Below are 19091 nucleotides of genomic sequence, written 5' to 3' on the forward strand. Positions count from 1 at the left end.
AAAATGTCACGGTTTGCATGCAGAAGAAAGTTTGTTGATGGAATATTTCACCAATTAAAAAAAGATTAAAATTAAATAATAATACTAGAAAATAAAACAAAAAATAGTCACACCAAAAATAAATAAAAAATAAATAAATAATGTCAGGGTTTGCAAGCATGCATGAAACGACGGGACATTTCACCAGTTTAAAAAAAAAAATTAATTAAATAGTAAAAATAAAATGCAAATAATAATAGTAATAATAAAATAAATAAATGTCAGGGTTTGCATGCAAAATAAATAAATAAATGAAATAAAATACAATAAAATAAAATATATTGATGATGGGATGCATTTTATAGAAATGACCCCAGTTGAGCCTCACAGATTTCTTATAATTGGAAACTAAAGTGGATTTCTTTAGAGATCAGATACAGTTTCTTCATGGTTGTGTTCCCAGTGTTGGATTCACTCCCTTTTTGGATCATTGTCCTTTTTCACACAGACACACTACTGTCCTTCTGTACTTGTGAGAACCCTTATTGACATAATACATCCACATAGCACCTAAACTGTGACCTTGAACCCAGGTCTTAATGCTTAAATCGCCCTTAAAAGAAATGAGGTCTGTCCTCACTTTTCCAAATATGTTCTCACTCTGACATGGACTTAGGCAGTTTAAAATTCTCCATCATCTTCACTTCACTTGAGAGAAATTATCCAAGATATACGCTGATGTAAACCCATGTGTGCTAAAAATTAGATAGCATCTCTTTTACACACATTTTGGACCTGCCTTTGCAAGTACCGCGGAGATGTGTTCAGGACCCTCTTCAAGGTGTTTGAGACCCTTCTCCATCAGTCTCTGCAGAAAAGGCATAAACTGGTGCATACAGTTTCAGAATGCAGAAAATAAAGTGTTTGAAGCCCAAAATTATCTACCATAATCCCGTTTCTTAATCCCCCCCATTAATATATTAAGTCAGTGATTCATCACCTCACACTGACACTCAAAAACATGACACAGAGACAAACTCAGATTAGATTTTTATTGTTTAGAAATAATTTCTGCAGAAATACAAACGAAAAAAAAAGAAAAGCTTCAACATGGTTCTCTATAAATTTAGGTTATTACACTAGCTTTGTTACAATAGAATAATTTGTTAGAATTACTACAAGAAAAAAAAGCTCAGGGAGGTGAGTTGTGTGCGTAGCTTATAACCAACCTCCAGACAAATAAAAGAAACAAACACATATAAATAAATGCTTTAAAAGAATAACTGAAGGCTGCGGTGATGTAAACCCAAATTCAGACTATACGGTCAGTGGTTCATCCATGTGATTAATAAACATACAGCAGCTACAAAATACAAACAGGGTAGTGTAAAGACAAGTGATTCAACTTATATATCAAGAGCTGGATTCAACCAGCGTAGTGTGAAGAAGGTGTGAAACGACGAGCTGGAAAACAAACTGCAGCTTCACTGGAAAAATAACGTCCATAAAAATAAGTTTACTGATGAAGGACGGAGTCTTAAAAGATTATTTTTCTTATTGTAAATGATGAAAATTATTCTGCCAGAGGGACTGTTTTATAACTGATGAATCAGTTATTTGTCAAGCACGTGTCAAACATTTGCTGGGTTACGAGTGCAGATTTGCTTCTTTTCTCTATTTTTGATGATTGTAAATTGAATATGTTTCAGTTTTGTGCTGCTGGTCACAACAGACAAATTAAAGATGTCACCCAGTCACCATTTTAGAGTCTAAATGAGCGATTCATCAAACAAACTGTGGCCTAATTAAATAGATGAGGAAAATTATCAGTAGTTGCAGCTCTAGACTTCGTTTTTCCTGGACGATCTTGGAACATAACCTCCATGTAATTTAAATTAATTCAAGAAAGGTGTGAAATTAAAATAACCTCCATTTGACTGCCGGACTTTTTCACCTTTTTTACAAACAGAAAATAACATTTTAAGAGTCTGTGGGGGAAAAAACAATTTTTCTTGCTCCATTCAAATAAATTTACTGATACAAAAAGAGTCTTAAAACTGATTTCTTATTGTAAATGAGGGAAAATAGTCTTTCCAAAGGATTATTTTATTTTGGATGTTACTAAACTTAGGCTGAAACAGAAAGTCGATTTGTTGCTCAACAGAAAATTAGTCGCCAATTTGCTTGTTCCAGATTGTCCTGTGAAGGTCTTGTGTCTCTTTTGCTATATTACTGTATCATACATTGAATATGCTTTAGTTTTGAGATGTTTTTCAAACCAAACAGATAATAACCCAGAACTCTTTGACTGTTTTGCACCATTTTTCTTGACCTAAACTAATAACAAATTAAGTGAGTCATCAAACAATTGCCTGATTAAATCGCTGAGGAAAATTGACAATAGTTTCAGCTCTACAATTAATTTTTCCAGACAATCTTGAAACATAACATCCATGTACTTGAAATTAATTTAAGAGATTTGTAAAATTTTAAATGTTTGACTAACAGCTTTTTTCACCTTTTGTACAAACAGAAAAATAAGATTTTAAGAATCTTAGAAGCTAATTTCTTATTGTTAACAAGGGGAAACAGTCTGCCAAAAGGATTATTTTATTTCAGATGTAACTAAACTTGGGCTGAAACAAGAAGTCTGTTAGTTGCTCACTGATTTATTGTATTGTAAATTGAATATGTTTCAGATTTGGGATGCTTTTTGGACCAAACAAATAATTTAAAGATGTCACCCGGGACTCTTTCTGACTGTTTTTCACCATTTTATGATCTAACTATTAACAAATTAAGTGATTCATCAAACAAACTATCACCTAATTAAATGAGGAAAATTATCAGTAGTTGCAGCTCTAGACTTCATTTTTCCTGGACGATCTTGGGAAATATTCATGTAATATTAGTTTAATCAACCTTTTCAAGAGATTTGGGAAATGAAACTTTGACTGATGGACTTTTTCACCTTTTTTTACGAACAGAAAAACAACATTTTAAGACTCTGTTTAAGAAAAACACTACTTTCTGCTCCATCTTGAGGAGATTTGCAGAGTTCAAACTCCAAACAAAAAACTTTCCTCTAAAACTAAACAAAAAAGCATCAACCAGCCGGCTGGTTGCCACCATGACAATTCTTCCTCCTCTGTTTGTCTGAGCTGCAGACTCGCCCATTATTCTGCCTCTTTGTTGTTTGTTCGTCTGAAGACAGCTGTAAACAAACTCGGAGTAAACAGCAAAGGGCAGGGACTCATGCATGAGCGTGACAGCAGGCTGCTGCTCCACCAGGGGGCAACAAAGACTTTTACAGTCTGCACAAATCTGTCTCCCTCTTCAAAATAAAACCAGCACAGTTTGTACCACAGTCGGAGTGTTTTCAGATACCTGACATTTTAACTTCAGATGGCTGAGGAGAGAGGAGAGCTAAGTCTTACGCATCCTTCAGGAGATGGAGCAACATGCAGTGAGCGTACAGTGGGGTTTCCATAATGGCTACACCTGCAACTTCCAACATGACAAACACAAAGCAGAACAAAGAAACAAAACAGGAAACAGTATTTCTCTCCTCACCATCACTAGCACGCTGTTGTCACAGTGTTCGTGGTGCTTTAGGATCATTCAAGAGAAACTTTACAGGCACAGAGTGGTTCTAGTGCTCTCCCCCGATCAACAGGGAACAACTTCAAAACAAAAAGACAAAATCGATTCAGAGTTTCTGCATCTTCACGGCCGCTCAGTGGTGTCCTAAACTGTGGATCACATTCAGTGTTTGGATGTGTTGCCTGTCGGTGGAAGTTAACACACTTTGACTTTTTGTTATGAACACATGAAACAAAATGATTTTATCCTGTTGTGCTGTTCGGACTCAGTTTATAAGTTCTGAATTAAAGGTGGAAACTTTCCTGCTGAATCAAAATTGAAAATTAAACATTAACTAAACTCCCAGTAGGATTCTTGCTCAGCATTACAGAAAGTGTGCAGCAAAACAGTGCCAGATTAACAGACGTGTTTAAAAAGATAACTGACTGGATCCACAGAGAAAATGCTGCTGAACATGTGGCTGCACAACTTGTGGCCAAATTAAAGTCTGTATAAGCTGTCAGCTAAACAGGAGCTTAATGAAAAATGCATCATCTCAGATACACAAAAAGTAATTTCAAACACTATGTTTCCATCGCTTTTACTTGATGTAATGCTGGTCACCTACTACCAGAACAGCTGGTATAAACTGGGGGACAGATGGATGATTTAGGGGTCTGCATTATCTCTTAACATGTAAAGTTACTATAAAGTGTGATCTCCTGAAATCTCTGGACTTCACAGGACAAAACAGGACCAGGTAAACGCACCACACGGCAGTATCAGAGAAACGTTGTGTGCATTTCACTCTGAGTCTTCGCCCTCAACGTCACAAAACAACAGCTGAACGGAGTGCAGACAAGTGCCGCCACAAACTTCACATAAAGTGCAAACTGACGAGTTGTCTTCCCCTCACGGCGTCAGACCGGCTGAAGCTCCGGGAAAACCAGCGAGACAGAAGACGAGACGATCCACCATCCACGGGTCAACGTGTCCGCCTCTTCCTGCTGCTCGGTTTAATGGCTCTCAATCACCACAGGCTCGTACCCGCCTGCAGACACCCTGTAAGGACCAAACACACAGAGACGACAGTCAGAGCGGTGACACAGTCCACACATTTCTTTAATGCTCACTTTTAATGTCACCATGTCAATGATTTACAGTTAATTGTGTCAGGTCAAAAATTCAAAACTTTTCCATGACTTTTTAAGGACCAATAATAGATTTTTTTCCTAATATGTCAACGCATATTAGAGCTATGTTACATCCACAGCTAAAGAAAATAAATTTGCCGTTATGTTACATAACATTGATTGTGAAATTCCATGACTTTTCCAGGTTTTCCCATGACCTTGGGAACCCTGTGTTTTGCCCAAGGCTTTTCTTTTATGGAAAATTGGATTTGATGTTTATGTGGATTTTTGGATTATGGTTAAGATTCGTAAAGAGAAGCAAAAACTGATATTTAAACTCTGATATTTCCATAAGTGAAACTGGCACCTACTTTTATCATGAGAAGAAAATCTGAGAGGCCTATCAAGATAAAGAACACTTATCTAACATTTCATTGAATATGTTAAAAACCAAAGAATGTGTTTTTGCTGTTAAATAGAATAGAGTAGAATAGATCTTTATCGTCCACCATGGGTGGAAAATTGTCTTCGACTCACCAAACACAAAGTCAACATTGTAAAAAGCAGACAAACAGTAAAACAAACATGCATAGTCATCACAAAAACACAACTCAGTGTCTGTCTGTGGTTTAAATCTCATCAGTCACGTTGTTGAGCTCAGAGTATTGATGACAGTCAGGATGAAGGACTTCTTAAATACATTTTTGTCTCCAGAGGGGCTCTATAGCGCCTCCCAGAGTTCAAGAGCTCAAACTGGCTGAAGAGAGGGTGGCAGCTATCGGCCAAGATACTCCTCGCCTTCTTCCTCGTCCTGTCTATGAAGAGCTGGTCGAGGGCTTTTCTGCTTTGCCAATTATTTTACTCACCATTGTCACATTCCTAGAAAGTTTCTTGTTGTATGTACAGTGAAGGTAACCGTACCAGGCAGGGAGGTGAAATGTTCAAACACTCTCAACCATAGTTCAGTACACTGATTCTAAAATCTGCTGACTCACACCAAGGTCAGTGTGAGCATCTCTTTTAAATTATTAAATTAATTATTTAAATTAATTCAATTTAAATTATACTCCAGAGGAGCTCACATGGGAGTCCAGTGCTGTACAAAGGTATTTAAAATCTCCCATGGTTTTAACATGATAGCAATGAAGTGAAACTGGCTGTCTTTGGATTTTGTTTTGTGCAAATAATCAATTCAGTCAATAAAAGAAAATAATCTAATGAAAGTGGAGAAGAGTGGACTGAAAGGACACTGTAAGGAAAGGAGGTTCACTCAGGCTTCAGCCTATTCTTAGTAAGGCTGCATATTGTTTGTGCCAAACAAGTTTTTCTACAAAATCTTCTTTTTAGATTTAACAAAATGAGCCAAACTTCTCAAATGCATCAGTGTTTAACTCTGTCTAAAGCAAAGCAGCTGCACCAACAACTTAAAATATAAAAACAGATGAAATATAGTATTAAATTAGCAACATTATGACTTTAATCAGGTGCTAGCTAATTAAGGTAAAACTATTTTTCATCCCAAGGGAAATTGTTGTGCAGCAGTTGCAAGACAAAGTGGGAAGGAGTGTAAGTATACAGAGTGCAAATAAAACAGAAAATAAACAATTAAGGTTATAATAATGTGCATAAACCAAATATACACAATGCCAGTCACACTAAGGAGTAAGTAAACACAACAAGAAATCTGATGAATCAACACTTGTTGAAAACTATATGGTGTTTTGAACACATTTTAAACGTAACCAGAAAAATGTTTTAGTGCCACAAACTACTATTATTAATGCATTATTTTAGCAGAAGTGTTTCTACAACTAAAACATCAATCTGAAGAAAGTCAAGTGAGAGTGACAAAAGAAAAAGAGGAAGAGAGAGCGACACACAGACTGTGGCAATGAGTGGAGAAACAAAGAGAAGAGGAAGCGACAGAGAAACAGAAAGTGACACTAAGTCCCAGCCGAGCTTCTCACCTGTTGCCGAGCCTGATGCCACTGAGCGCAGTCGTTCCATCTCTGCTGACGAACAGACGCAGGTTGCTGTCTGAAAGCCAGAAACACAGAAACCGAGTTAGCAGCTGCTGATGGAAACCAGAAGGCATCGAGACACAGACAATAAAATGTGACATAGAACAGAGCTGGAGACAGAGAGCCGAGTCCAAAGATGGTGCAGGAGTTACAGACTGTTTTAGACATCAGTAATATGCTGTTAACTTCATCAGACCAAGAGAAAAACCACACAGACACAAAGCTGGATTATCAATGGCAGGTCACTGTGTAATTTAATCACTCTCCTCTGTACCTTCAGTGTTGTTGATATCTGCAAAGTTTTGGCTTTGGACAATTTTCTCCACAATGTCGTCAGCATCCATGCGAGTGTCGTCTACCCAAGAGGGGTGACTCTCCACTGAGTCCTGCTTCCTCCTGAAACACCACGATACAAAGAAGAAAACTGAAGTCAGAAGAGAGCAGCAATCCAATGACAAGAGGACTGACGAGATGCTGTGATGTGTCTCTACCTGGGGGGCCTGTTAGGAGGTAAGACAGGCCTCGGGGGGCGAGGAGGTCTTTCAGGACGTCCTGCGTCCTTGTCGCCCTCCGTAGGTGTGTCAGCAGTGAAGCCCAAACCCCCAGAGGTGCTGCTTCCTGTCGAGGTGTTCCTGCGGTGTGTGAGGTCGGACAGGCTGGAGGAGCAGGAGTGCTCAGTGCTGTAGCCTGCAGGGACACAAGACAGTTACCATAGAATATATATAACCCTTCAAACCAGCATCTACAGCACTGCATCTACACATCTCGTTTTAAGCACCCTGGGCATGGAATAAGCTGCAAGATATCATCCCCACAGAAGTATTCCCTTCTCTAAATACCACTCAAGGTCTTTCACAAACTGTCCTGAAGCTGCCCACTATACTATACTATACTATACTATACTATACTGGGACTGGATATCTGGCATGCTAGAAAACTGGAGAAGTGTGACATGACTGACAAAGAGCATCAGCCAATGAGAGGCGGGATACGTCCCACGTCAGCACGCAGGAGGATGGAAGAAATGTGAGGAGGACAAGCCGCAGAGTTGACAGGTCCAGTTGCTTGTTTTGGGCTTGTTTCCATAGCCCTGGTTGCTTGTTTCTCTCCCAAGATCTGGCAACACTGACAAGCCGGCAAGCAACAACAATGGCGACGTCCACAGGATCACGGGGAGCGCGTTGTGTTTGGACCCAGGCCCTGGAGGCAGATCTGATTCAACACTAGGAAGAATATCCATGCCTTTACGATGTGTCCTCTCCAAGTTAAAAAACACAGTTTGGTGACGTCACCGCGTTATCTGGGGCTCTGTCGGCGAGGGCTCGGTGGAGGAATCTTGTGGTGTGCACACACAGGTCGTAATGCAGTTGGTGAGACTCCCGATGACAGAAACACACGTCGCCAGGTATGAACACTCAAAAGATTACGATAGTCTCTGCGACGCAAGATCAGGGTGAAAATTGTGTAAAGTGAACTAGGCTTTAGTCAGCGTCCAGCCGGTCAGATGAATATTCAACCATAAAATTTGCAACAAAACAAGTCAATAAAATGGAATAATGCAAAGAATAAAGAATAAACAGAACAAAGTTTCCTGTAAATTTCAGATAACAACCAAATCTCTCTGGGAATCAGCTACTTCTAAACTTTCTTCCCCTACAGTCAGTTCACATTTATATACTCCAGTTGAAACATTTCATTATAGCTATTAGGAAATTACAGGACCCATGAAATAAAGACTTTAATTCATTATTTTGGATAAAACAACTGTAGGTGAATGTTGTACCTGAGATTTTGCTGTGCTGGCTGGCGTAGCTGGAGTTACGAGAGTGGCCAGACTGGAAGATTTCTGCAGAACCGGACTGGTTCACCTCTGATTCCTCAAGAAGACCTGAAGGCACCAAAAGAAGGAAACAACAGTTACCATCTCATTGTTGTTTACGTTGTTTACTTTCACAGCAAATTACAACCACATAGTGTCTGTGTTCATGTGCAGTCAAACAGTTGGCAGGTTTTCAGGAGCTGCTTTTGTAAAACAACCTTCTGCACGTAATGAAACCTTGAATACTTTAGACATTCATGTCTCGTGTCGGAGAGTCTGCGAAGGTGTTTTGGACAGATTCCTGAACCAGACACGCCGCTGCTGTGAACAACTTCAGCCTTCAATCGTTTTCCACGTTGGAACAAAAACAGGTTTAATTTTTCATTTTAATTGAAACTGAACAAATCCTAAACACTGTCAGCTAGTGTTCCGTGCAGGGAAAATCTTCTCAACAAGATTTTATTTGAAGTTCTTCCAGGAAGTTCTGGCTCAGAGTGAAACACATCTGGCTGAAAGGAGTTGGTCCAAGATCTAAAAGACTGGAGATTTGGTTTTCATATCAGAGATCAGTTCTAAAAGCAGGTGGTGTTTGACATGCTTTTTATTAGTCTGGGACAATTAGGACAATTAAGGCTAATAGGATGTAATTTAATCTGTTCAGTCTCAACTTCCGTCACTGTACCTGGAGACAGGGTTGAGATTTAATACCATTTTATTGATTCTGGATCCAGTAGCTAATCTGCTTATCACATCCAAATCCTTTTGAATCCCTGAACCCTAAAACTCAAAGATTAACTGAGTACATACCGAGTACAAATGCCAAAACAATGAATACAAATTGCATTTTATCAACCGATACACAAGAGTTCTTATACACAAGACTCACATCTCTCCCACTATACTGACACAGTGAACTTGAGAGCAGTATGATTGATGTGTCTGCTCAGTGAGGATCATCTGCTTTTCTTCTTTTTCACATCTAAAATCTCCCCATCCTGTACACGTTGTTCTGTCTAAATATATCTCGCAAACCTCTACAGTCTCACACGCATCAAAGCACACGTGTTTGGTTATTGTTTTTTATGAAACAGATCCCCCCTGGTCGTGTATGACCCTTGCACGCCCCTCAGAACGGCCCAACACGTCAGTTTGGGAACGACTGACTTAAAGGGGATCTATTATGTTAAACTTGAAGTTAATACTTATATTTTGGGTTTTAACTAGAACAAGTTTACATGCTTTCATGTTCAAAAAAAAATACTTTATTTTCTTCATACAGTCTGTGCTGTAGGGTTGCAACGGTATGACATTTTCCCGGTGCGATAACCAGCGGTTTCATGTTATCACTGTATAACAAAAGTATTATTATTATCAGTCAGATTGAACCTTAAAGCAATGAAAACAGAAGGATTATTTTTGGTTAAACACATGGTTTATTACTAGAATTGAAATTTGAAAACAATTGTTTTAATAGATTTCAGTTTTTTAAAAATATATTGAGATAAGTAATATATACGGTGTGGTAACCGTCAACTTTTATATCATAGTACACCTTGAAACCCGTATATTGCTGCAACCCCACTGTGCCAAAACACCTGTATTCACCCTCTGTCTGAGATGCTACGTCTTAGCGCCCGTCTCTTTCACCCCCCTCCCAAAAAAGCCCAAACAGCTTGCACTAATCAGCGTTACCAAGTGTTCCACATCTCTGTGTCTCTGCAATGTCTGTGCACCCTGGAAGGGTGCGGCCGTTCAATGTCAGGCCGTTGAACGTATGCCGCCCTAGTTTTTGCAGCGTGTCCCGCACCATTGGCACTACTCTGCCCTTGTTGGCTGTTTTTGATTCAGCATGTTGAATCGATGTCAGGCCGAGTGGAGCCCTTCAATGAGTTAAATCAATCTGACTGGCAGTTTAGCTCAGTACATAAGAAGTGGGGAAGTGAGGAAAGCAAACATATGACTTAAGTCAAGATGATGTAAGATCAAAACAAGCTTGTATTAAATGCATTTTTTAAAATTTTAGTCATTGAACTGTTTGTGTTATTGTTTGTTAGCACACCGTATATGTATTTGTACTTCCTGCAACATCAGGTTGTGGTGTTAACGGGCCAACTAGCTAACTAGCGTCTTGAATCCATCCTGCCGGTCTTCTGGTGTCCCTTTTTGAATGATGAATCCGGACTATCGCCGCCTGCTGGTATAGAGAGGTATTTCCTCCCACGCAGGCGCAGAACATAGGTGCTTGTTGGCCAGTGGCTATAATATTTGCAGTGTGTTTGGGTGCAACTTTCTGGCTGAGATACAGGTGACATGACACAACACAACAGTCAGCTTTCATGGCTGAACAAATAATAGCTGCACTTTCTACCAGGAAAAATTACCAATAAAAGCTTTAAAACACAACCGGACATGTTGCAGTGTGAAGATGATTCGAAATCTGGGAGAAATTAACAACATCAGCGACCAGGATTACATGTTTCCCTGATGTTAGCATGTAGCTACATGTAGCAGTGTATGTCGTGTAAACTTTTGCAGCTGCATGCCTGAAGCAGACGACCATATAAAGAAATCTGTCCTGAGCTGACGTCAGCTTGAGTATTCAGAAAGGTCTGAAGCCTGAGGTTTTTGCTCACAGGGATTATTTTTATATATCTTTACCTAAATATCTGAAACTTTGGCCACGTTTAATATGAACATCTAACAGTGTAACATTATAGACATATGACAGGAAATACTGAAAAGCATAATTGGTCCCCTTTAAGATAACTGTATGTTTTACCAGGTCAGACCCAGGTCCAAAATGTACCCTGCAACCCCAACTAAAACAGCCCCTTTCAAGTCCAAATCCCTCTGCCCACACGAGAGATGTACCTGAGCTGATGATGGAGGGTCGAGGCTTGGAGGCTCGGCCCAGAGAAACCCCTCCAGCCGGCCCGGGCTCAGCAGTTCCCTCCCCCTTACAGTCCAGCTGCAGGGTGTGCTCTCGTCCTGGGATGGAGATGGACTTTGCTGTGCTGGGAGGCCTGCAGGAAAAAAAAACACAAAACACAACTTATCAGTCTGGAACAGATTAAATGAGCACAGAGCTGCTTAGCTTGGCACGCTCAGATAGGACTCATTTTATTGACAGCGGGGAAAGTGAGTCATTGCTCCGACAAAGGACAGAGGAGCATGAATATTACAAGTGTTTAATAATCTGGTTAAAAGATTAGAAACATACCAAGACACCAATCAATAATAGACTCAAACACATTATTCAGAACTCTTTAAACAAATATTTAGGACAGACAGGGTTATTTTAAAAAACCTTGGAGACAACTGACAAGATTTCCTATTGTTTCAGTAAACACTGTATGTCTTTATTCGTCACTAGTTTTACAGACTTACTGTGGAAGAAATCTGCTGTTCATCAAGATGAACATGAATGGTTTGCTTCAGATTAATCAGTATTAAATCCAGATTTAGAGTGTTTTTGACATTAACAGAGACAAACGGTCAAAAAAAAAACAACAAAAGGAAGGAAAAAAACAAAACTCAAAAGTGTGATGTCGAGTTTATGAGGTGAGACTGAAAACTCCAAATGGATGTATTCAAATGTGTTTAAAAAGACAACATTTGAGTCCCAGTCGGATCTTCGTCTGATCAAAAGTTTAAAAATGTTTACCACACTCATTTTTAAACCAATATCCTGACGTGATGGAGACCCTGTGATGAAATGAGGTTAACCATTCAGGAACAAAGTCCATCCTTAATCTCACAATTTGAAATACTCACGTTTTAAAACACGGATCTCCAGACAGGAGGGTCATCCCGATGATCACCTGGAATTAACATAAAAAGAAAATTCACCACACAAATTTAACACGCACATAGAAATCCAGAGGTGAATGCAAAAGCAACGTAACAAATATCTGTTTTACAGCCATGTTAACAAGTGCTCATCAAAAAGGGGTTAATTCTCTTTTCTTATCTCTGATCTAACATTAACAGAAGGATAAAACATTTCCTCTTACTCTCCCACAGTTTTGTGGGTCCTTGTCCTTATCACAGGGGGAAAGACGTAGATGTGGAAGACGTACTCTGATCTTTCACTTCAGTGAAATTAGAAATACAACAGTGTAAAAATACTCTGTTACAAGTAAAAGTCCTACATTCAAAACCTTAAGCAAAGGTGCAAAAGAAAGTAGTTCCTACATGAAACTGCTCACAACAAAGTCTGTGCATTTTCTTGAGTAACCAGGTCATGAATTCTGGAAAGAGACATTGATGTTGAGTTTTTAAAATCATTTTACAGCACAGTACAAGTAACTCAGAAGTACAGTACTTAAGTAAATTTACTTAGTGACACTGCACTACCTCAGGATGATAATGGTGATTATCACCAATCAGCTCAGCTAACAGACAGAAATCTGAAATCAAAGGTTAACAGTGTCACTGACGTATATAGTCGTTACCGAGAAGCAGCAATCAAAATGTTTCGTCTGTTGGCTGCTTGAGCGATGATAAAGATGCACTGGAAAAGCTGGGAGTAAATTCCCAGTAAGCTCACTGACGTCTGAGTTACGCACAAAACGAGAAGTCTTCCAGAGGAATGAGATGACACAAAGACTCGTGACTGTCTTGGCTCTGTTTTACAGAGCAGTTTGAGTGGATGACCTCTGGATGGCGCTGCAGAGTGAGAAAACCAGAACATCCCTCACATACAGGGACACTGAACTGATTGAGCTGCCTGAGAAGTTCTTATCTTTGTGATCAGCACTGATGAATAAATGGGGATTTTTTTTTTATTGTTGTTTTTTTTTTGGTTGCACTTAACATGTTTTAATTTTGGACAAATCCGCAGACAATAAATCGATCAATCCTTTGGTCTTTGCCAGGAAAATTGTGATTTTCCTAAAATCTTTAGTCTTCAAATTCCTTTTTTTTTTGTCCAACCATCAGAACAAAACCAAAAATATATAGTTTATTATCAGGATGGAAGAAGGGAAGCTTCCAAAATAAAAACAAATAAATTAATTGATTGATTAATGACTCAATAAATGAATCAATATGCTATTAGATGTTCCAAAACTAATATCAAAAATAAATAAAGCTCTTGATAAAATGGGACATAAATTGATAATTTATCTGTTTTATTTCCTTTCCCATCTAATTTCCACATTATTTTTATTTATTCATTTACTTACTTTTGTTTTCATTACATTAGACAAAGAGACGCAGCAAATCCTCACAACTGAGAAACTGGAACTTGGTTGATTCATTCTGAAGACTGGCTAATTAGTGAATGGACTAATCATCATATCTTAACTTTATCTATACGAAAAGAAAACATCCTAATAGTTGCATCCAAAGTGGACGTTTCCTGTGCAGTGCAGATTCATGGATTGGTTTACGAAATGTTTTATTATCTGTTGAATAAAAACAAACAGGTGAGCAGAAGAAAACACAAAGAAAAGGCTGCCAGAAATGAGATGTGACACGTTTCCTGGTCGAAATAAAAGTTAATCAGCAACTATTTTGATAACCAATTAATAGTTTCAGTCGGTTTTTAAGCAAAAATGCTAAATATAATCTTGTTCCAGGTTCTTCGCTGTCAGGATTTTACCTCTTTCTCTGTCTTCTATGATAGTAAATTAAATATATTTGAGTTTGGGGCTGTCGGTCAGACAAAACATTTCATTGGTTGTCTGTCATTTTTCTGCATTTTATAAATTAAACACTTACTAAACAGAAAAATCTGCAGATTAATTGCAGATTCAATAGTAAAAAGAAATCACTGACATTTACATTTACAGTTTTTTGTTATCTGCTTCCATCAAAAACTGCTCTCGAAAACTAAATTTTCATGGCATGATAAGAAGATTAAAATGAACTAAATTAATCAGCATGACTTGTAACTGGAATTATTCATTGCAGGCACTGAAGATAGTTTAATTAGTATTTCAGAGCGTCTCCTGTGAACAGTGTTGTTTTAAAACACAGACAAATTAAAGGTAAAAAGGTTAAAGGAAACTGAACTCCTCCTGGAAGCTGCAACTGATCATTTTCGATCTCAATCATTTAAGTCGATAAAATGATCAGAGAATTATGGAAAATGCACATCACAATATCCTTAAACCCAAAGTGATGTTCTTAAAATTTTGTTTTGTTCCACTGACAGTCTAAACACCCCCGAAATTTTCAGTTTACTGTCACTTTAAACAAGGAAAAGCAGCAAAATCCTCACAACTGAGAAAACGAAATGAGGGGTTGTTTACCAAAGAACTGCAGATCAATTATCTGTAGATTGGCAAACTGACCAATTGACTCCTAGTTTCAGCTCTCAACTACTAAAATATTTTTAATTCTGACAGAAAAACCAAAGCACTTGAACAGAAGTCGCCAGTTTTACATGACAAAGGGACCATTGATCCTACACCTTTCCACTCTGACCGCTCCTGACTAAATTTGTGGAGTGGAAGCAATCAATGAAAAGGTCAAAAGTCAAAGGTCAAAGTCTCAGAGTTAATGATTGCACTTCCTCCAGGCATAAAATTTATGACACAATAACATTCTTGTTTAAGCCATGAGGGCACGGGCTAAAATAAGACAGTCCCATATTAATGTCCTCTTGTTCTGATGGTGTTTTAAACCACTGGTTCGGCGTCATACTTGCATTTGGCTGTGTCATTGAGCTAGTCTGCTGCCTCTGTCAAGTAGCTGTCCATTGGTCACTCACTCTACCGCAGGAAACACTACTTCAAAATAAAAGCTCTGAGCCAGAAATTCATTAAAATAAAAAGTGTTTTTTACAAACTTGACACATTTGCGAGTCACTTGCCTTCAGTATGGAGTTGTCCTGCCGTGTGTTCTTGGTGTCGTATCCCTCCAGGAGACAGCAGCGCACAGTGGAGCCAGAACCCGCAAACTCCGCCATGTTGAGGTCTGTGAAGCCCAGCTGAGGGCGAGGAGGAAGAAGAGCAGAGTTTATTCTAGATTCGCTAATGGAGGGGTGTGCTGGTCTTTATTTTTGGCATGAGAGATTTTTTCGACACCCATCATTTAAGCACACCGAGCAACGTCACGTCGTTTAAGACGTCACAAGCTTCTGAAGTTTTAATGTATGACAGGGTGCAAAAGCCACACGTCCATCTCAACAGACATCAGATGAAGAGTGAAGCCTGTATTTTTAAAACAGCTTTGATGAACACAAAAACGCAATTACATGCTACGTTTTAAACAGTCAGCTGATAATATCCAGAGCTGCAGTGAGTGAGCAGGTGTATTGTTAGCATGTGGTGATATAACTTGTCTCAGTCTCTGTGACCTCAATTAATCAAAGCATGAGAGGAAGTCCAGAGCAGGACTAATGTTGGTCTCCCTGCTGGAAACAACTCCTCAGAATCTGAGGCACACCTAATGGGAAATGGTCCTGTTCACACCCAGTCCGTGCTCACGATGGGAAGGTAGCAAGACAGCAGGTCTCATACTGAAAGATGCCGTTCGTTTTTTAAATTAACAGGGAAAATAAGAACATTTAGACTGCTAATAATTTGGTCTCTGTCTTATTATGAATGTGCTTGCTTACCTCAAATGTTCTTGTTTTTTTATTTACTACATGTTATAGATTATATGTCGACTCGGTACTTTAACATAATGTATTTTCTCCGGGAGTGTTAATTTAATTGTATTTCCTGTTAACTCTTTGCAAATGACACAGACGTGTGGTTTGGGTTTGTGGGGCAGCCCTTATTTGTATGTTCTTGTTCATTGCTATGTTGACTGATTTGGGTTGTTGGATTTTTGCTTAAATGTCAGTTAACCTCAATATTTTTGTGCCTGAGGACCCCCTTGGGATCCAGATGGTGCATGTCAAGGGGTTATCCTCTAGTTAAAGAGGTCCAGTGTAGGATTCAGGGGCATATATTGGCAGAAATGGAATATAATATATAAAGTATGTTTTCTTAAGTGTATAATCCATGAAAATAAAAAGTATTGTGTTTTCTTTAGCTTGAAATGAGCTGCTTATATCTACATAGGGAGTGGGTCCTTGCCTGTGTCATGTTTCTACAATAGCCCGGAATGGACAAACCAAACACTGGATCTAGTTAGGGACATTAGCGTTTTCATGTCGGCCACCATAGTTACGGGCTGTACACATGCTGTGTTTTTTGCGCCCTCAAGTTCATTGTTTTCAATGTAGACATGCAGGCAGGCGTGCTCTAACACCATTGTGGCGCACACGCATTCCTAAAAGCCCTTTTTTCAGGTCACAAAGGCTGTGCTCTGAGATAAACCAACTTCAACTTTTGGTACGTAGCAGCGCGCACCGCATGTCATGTGACGAGGAACAACCGATCACAACTGACAGATATCTTTCCCTTCTTCTGTAAGTCTGTGATAAATACGGAAAAGTTGATCATTTTGGCGCAGGGCTGACAGAGCTTTACATCTGTCCCACGGATGATAGGCCTACACACTAGGCTTTGATATGGTGCTTGTTAAGGTTGCTTCGCAATCTCAGAGGCAAGCTGCCGCCGCGCTCTTGAGAGCTGGCTCGAAAAAAGGCACAAGCACCTTCCCTCGCGTTTTCCAGGCGGTTAAAGACGCGGCATGTGTACGGCCCCGTAGAAGTCCCTCCACGATGAGCAGCGTTGGAAAAACTGATTTTTCCTTTGTGAAACTCCTTTATTCAGTGTTTTAACTGACCAGTCTGTTTGTTTTATATATATTCAAATGGAAAATTTTGCTTCCGGTTAAAACCTCCTGAACGTCTGGATCTTAAGTTAGCAAAGAAAAAGCTGAGCACACGTTAGCAGGTGCTGGGCTAACATCTTGTCTCTGTCATGCCAAACAGCATAGAAGAAACACTGATTTGTAACATGAAAGTGCTTTCTGAAGTGTTTTTTATTGGGTTATATCAGTGGCACTGTTTGTTTTGGAGAGGAAGAGACCTCTGCGGATAATTCAGCTTCTGGTAAAAACCTCCTGAACATTGAAAAACTTAAGGAATTCTAACTAATCCTCACTGCTATGCCACTAAACCCCCAAAATATTACACATTGTTCCTTTGAGATAAAGTAAATTTGATATTAAAAAAAAACACATTAGTAAAAAATCTATACAGGTTATCAGAGTAGATTTCATTTACAGCTGAATGCACAAATGTCATCGTTCAATTTAATTAGTGGAGATTCTTGTGTATTCTTATTTATATTCTAACAGAACTTATTCTAATGGGAAACTTTTTTAACTAACAGAGCTAAAACCTGAGGGAAGATGGGCACCTTTTCTAAATCAGGTGCTGGCTTGCAGGCAGACATAAAAAACAACAGAATAGGAAAGCTTCCCACTCGAACCTCTGACACATTTATTTCAACAAATAAAGACCAATGCTTGGGCAAACTGCCTTCCCCAGGACGACTTGGCTTTTAAACTGACTGAGACAGGCGTCACAAATCAGGGCAATCAGGCCCCTTAAATCCTGAAACCACCTGACGATTAAAAGCACCGTGAACTCAACTTTCTGTGTCTAAAATACGACCTCATGAGTTGAATTTGAAGCCACCATTACTCTCAGCATCTATAAAAGTTGTAATGGTCCAAGTATGTGACATTTGCTGTATGTTGAGAGTCCAACCTACATGTATAGGTCGGGGATTTCTACACAGCCCCAGATTACGCAGATAAGGACTCTGTCTACATGACCTTAACCTCTAGAACAAACCTCACATCTTCTCACTGTGTGGAAACTGCCTTTGTCTGAGCTGCATTCATGGTGTTGTTTTAAATCAACTCTGCTGCTCTCTCGAGCTAAAGGTCCCCATTCTTCATCCTCCAGGTTTCCCTTTTCTTTAGGAGCTTCTGTTTTCATAGGTGTGTATTTAAAGGAAGCCAACTTCTAAGGAGGGAAGCTGGGTATATTTAGCCCAAAGGAAAACCTAAATAGGGAACGGGCGAAAACAGAGGAAACGGTTCCTGTCGGGCAACAACGTCCACGAATCAACAAAGTGTCTTCACGAGTGGTTTGACCTTGTAATTTCATTCACGAGACGTGACTCATTTGTCCGGGGCTCGTCCAGTTACGGTTAGAGAGGTGTTGGCAGGATGTGCTGCAGATTCCGGACAAATGTGAACTCAAGCAAGACAGGTTTTTGATTTATCGTCACGCCCTGCGAGTGTGAGAAATGCTAATATTTACATAACGTGACATTAAGGTTTACAGAGAGCTCATCTGTAACTGCTTCTATGTGTTTATGAACGTGAGAGGTGAGGCGACCCGAGAGGCAGACAGGCTCTTACCTTCGTATATGCTTTTCCTCCTTTGAGTTCCTGCAGGGGGAAAACAGGAAGACAGTTATGAACCCGGTGATCTGAGCTGATCCAACTTCATATTACAGTGGCCTCCAATTACAGGGCTCCCGACGGGAGAGTTAAAATTACAGGCTGAGACCACACTCATGGTTCCTCCGAGCATGGCACCGAGGCGGCGTTCACATGGGAGATTTTAGCTTCAAGTCTGAACTGAAATATCCTCGAGACATTTGTGTGAGAACGTCTCCAAACCTCCTGAAACAG

The 19091-nt window shown here is 39.4% G+C and overlaps 1 protein-coding gene across 1 annotated transcript in view; it reads right to left on the reverse strand.

Annotated features, from left to right (window-relative positions):
• Window positions 1-1017: 1017 nt before the first annotated feature.
• fam102aa (family with sequence similarity 102 member Aa) overlaps window positions 1018-19091 on the reverse strand; it is a 47968-nt gene continuing 29894 nt past the window's right edge. The window contains exons 4-12 of the mRNA XM_049578027.1: window positions 18816-18845; window positions 15355-15471; window positions 12309-12355; window positions 11406-11557; window positions 8499-8603; window positions 7207-7402; window positions 6990-7111; window positions 6662-6731; window positions 1018-4623 (exon numbers count right to left, since the gene is read on the reverse strand). Of these exons, the coding sequence (XP_049433984.1) occupies window positions 4578-4623; window positions 6662-6731; window positions 6990-7111; window positions 7207-7402; window positions 8499-8603; window positions 11406-11557; window positions 12309-12355; window positions 15355-15471; window positions 18816-18845 (885 nt within the window). The 3' untranslated portion in view covers window positions 1018-4577. The remainder of the gene's footprint in view (window positions 4624-6661; window positions 6732-6989; window positions 7112-7206; window positions 7403-8498; window positions 8604-11405; window positions 11558-12308; window positions 12356-15354; window positions 15472-18815; window positions 18846-19091) is intronic.

The sequence above is a fragment of the Epinephelus fuscoguttatus genome, linkage group LG6, assembly GCF_011397635.1.
Source record: "Epinephelus fuscoguttatus linkage group LG6, E.fuscoguttatus.final_Chr_v1".
Taxonomy (NCBI): domain Eukaryota; kingdom Metazoa; phylum Chordata; class Actinopteri; order Perciformes; family Serranidae; genus Epinephelus; species Epinephelus fuscoguttatus.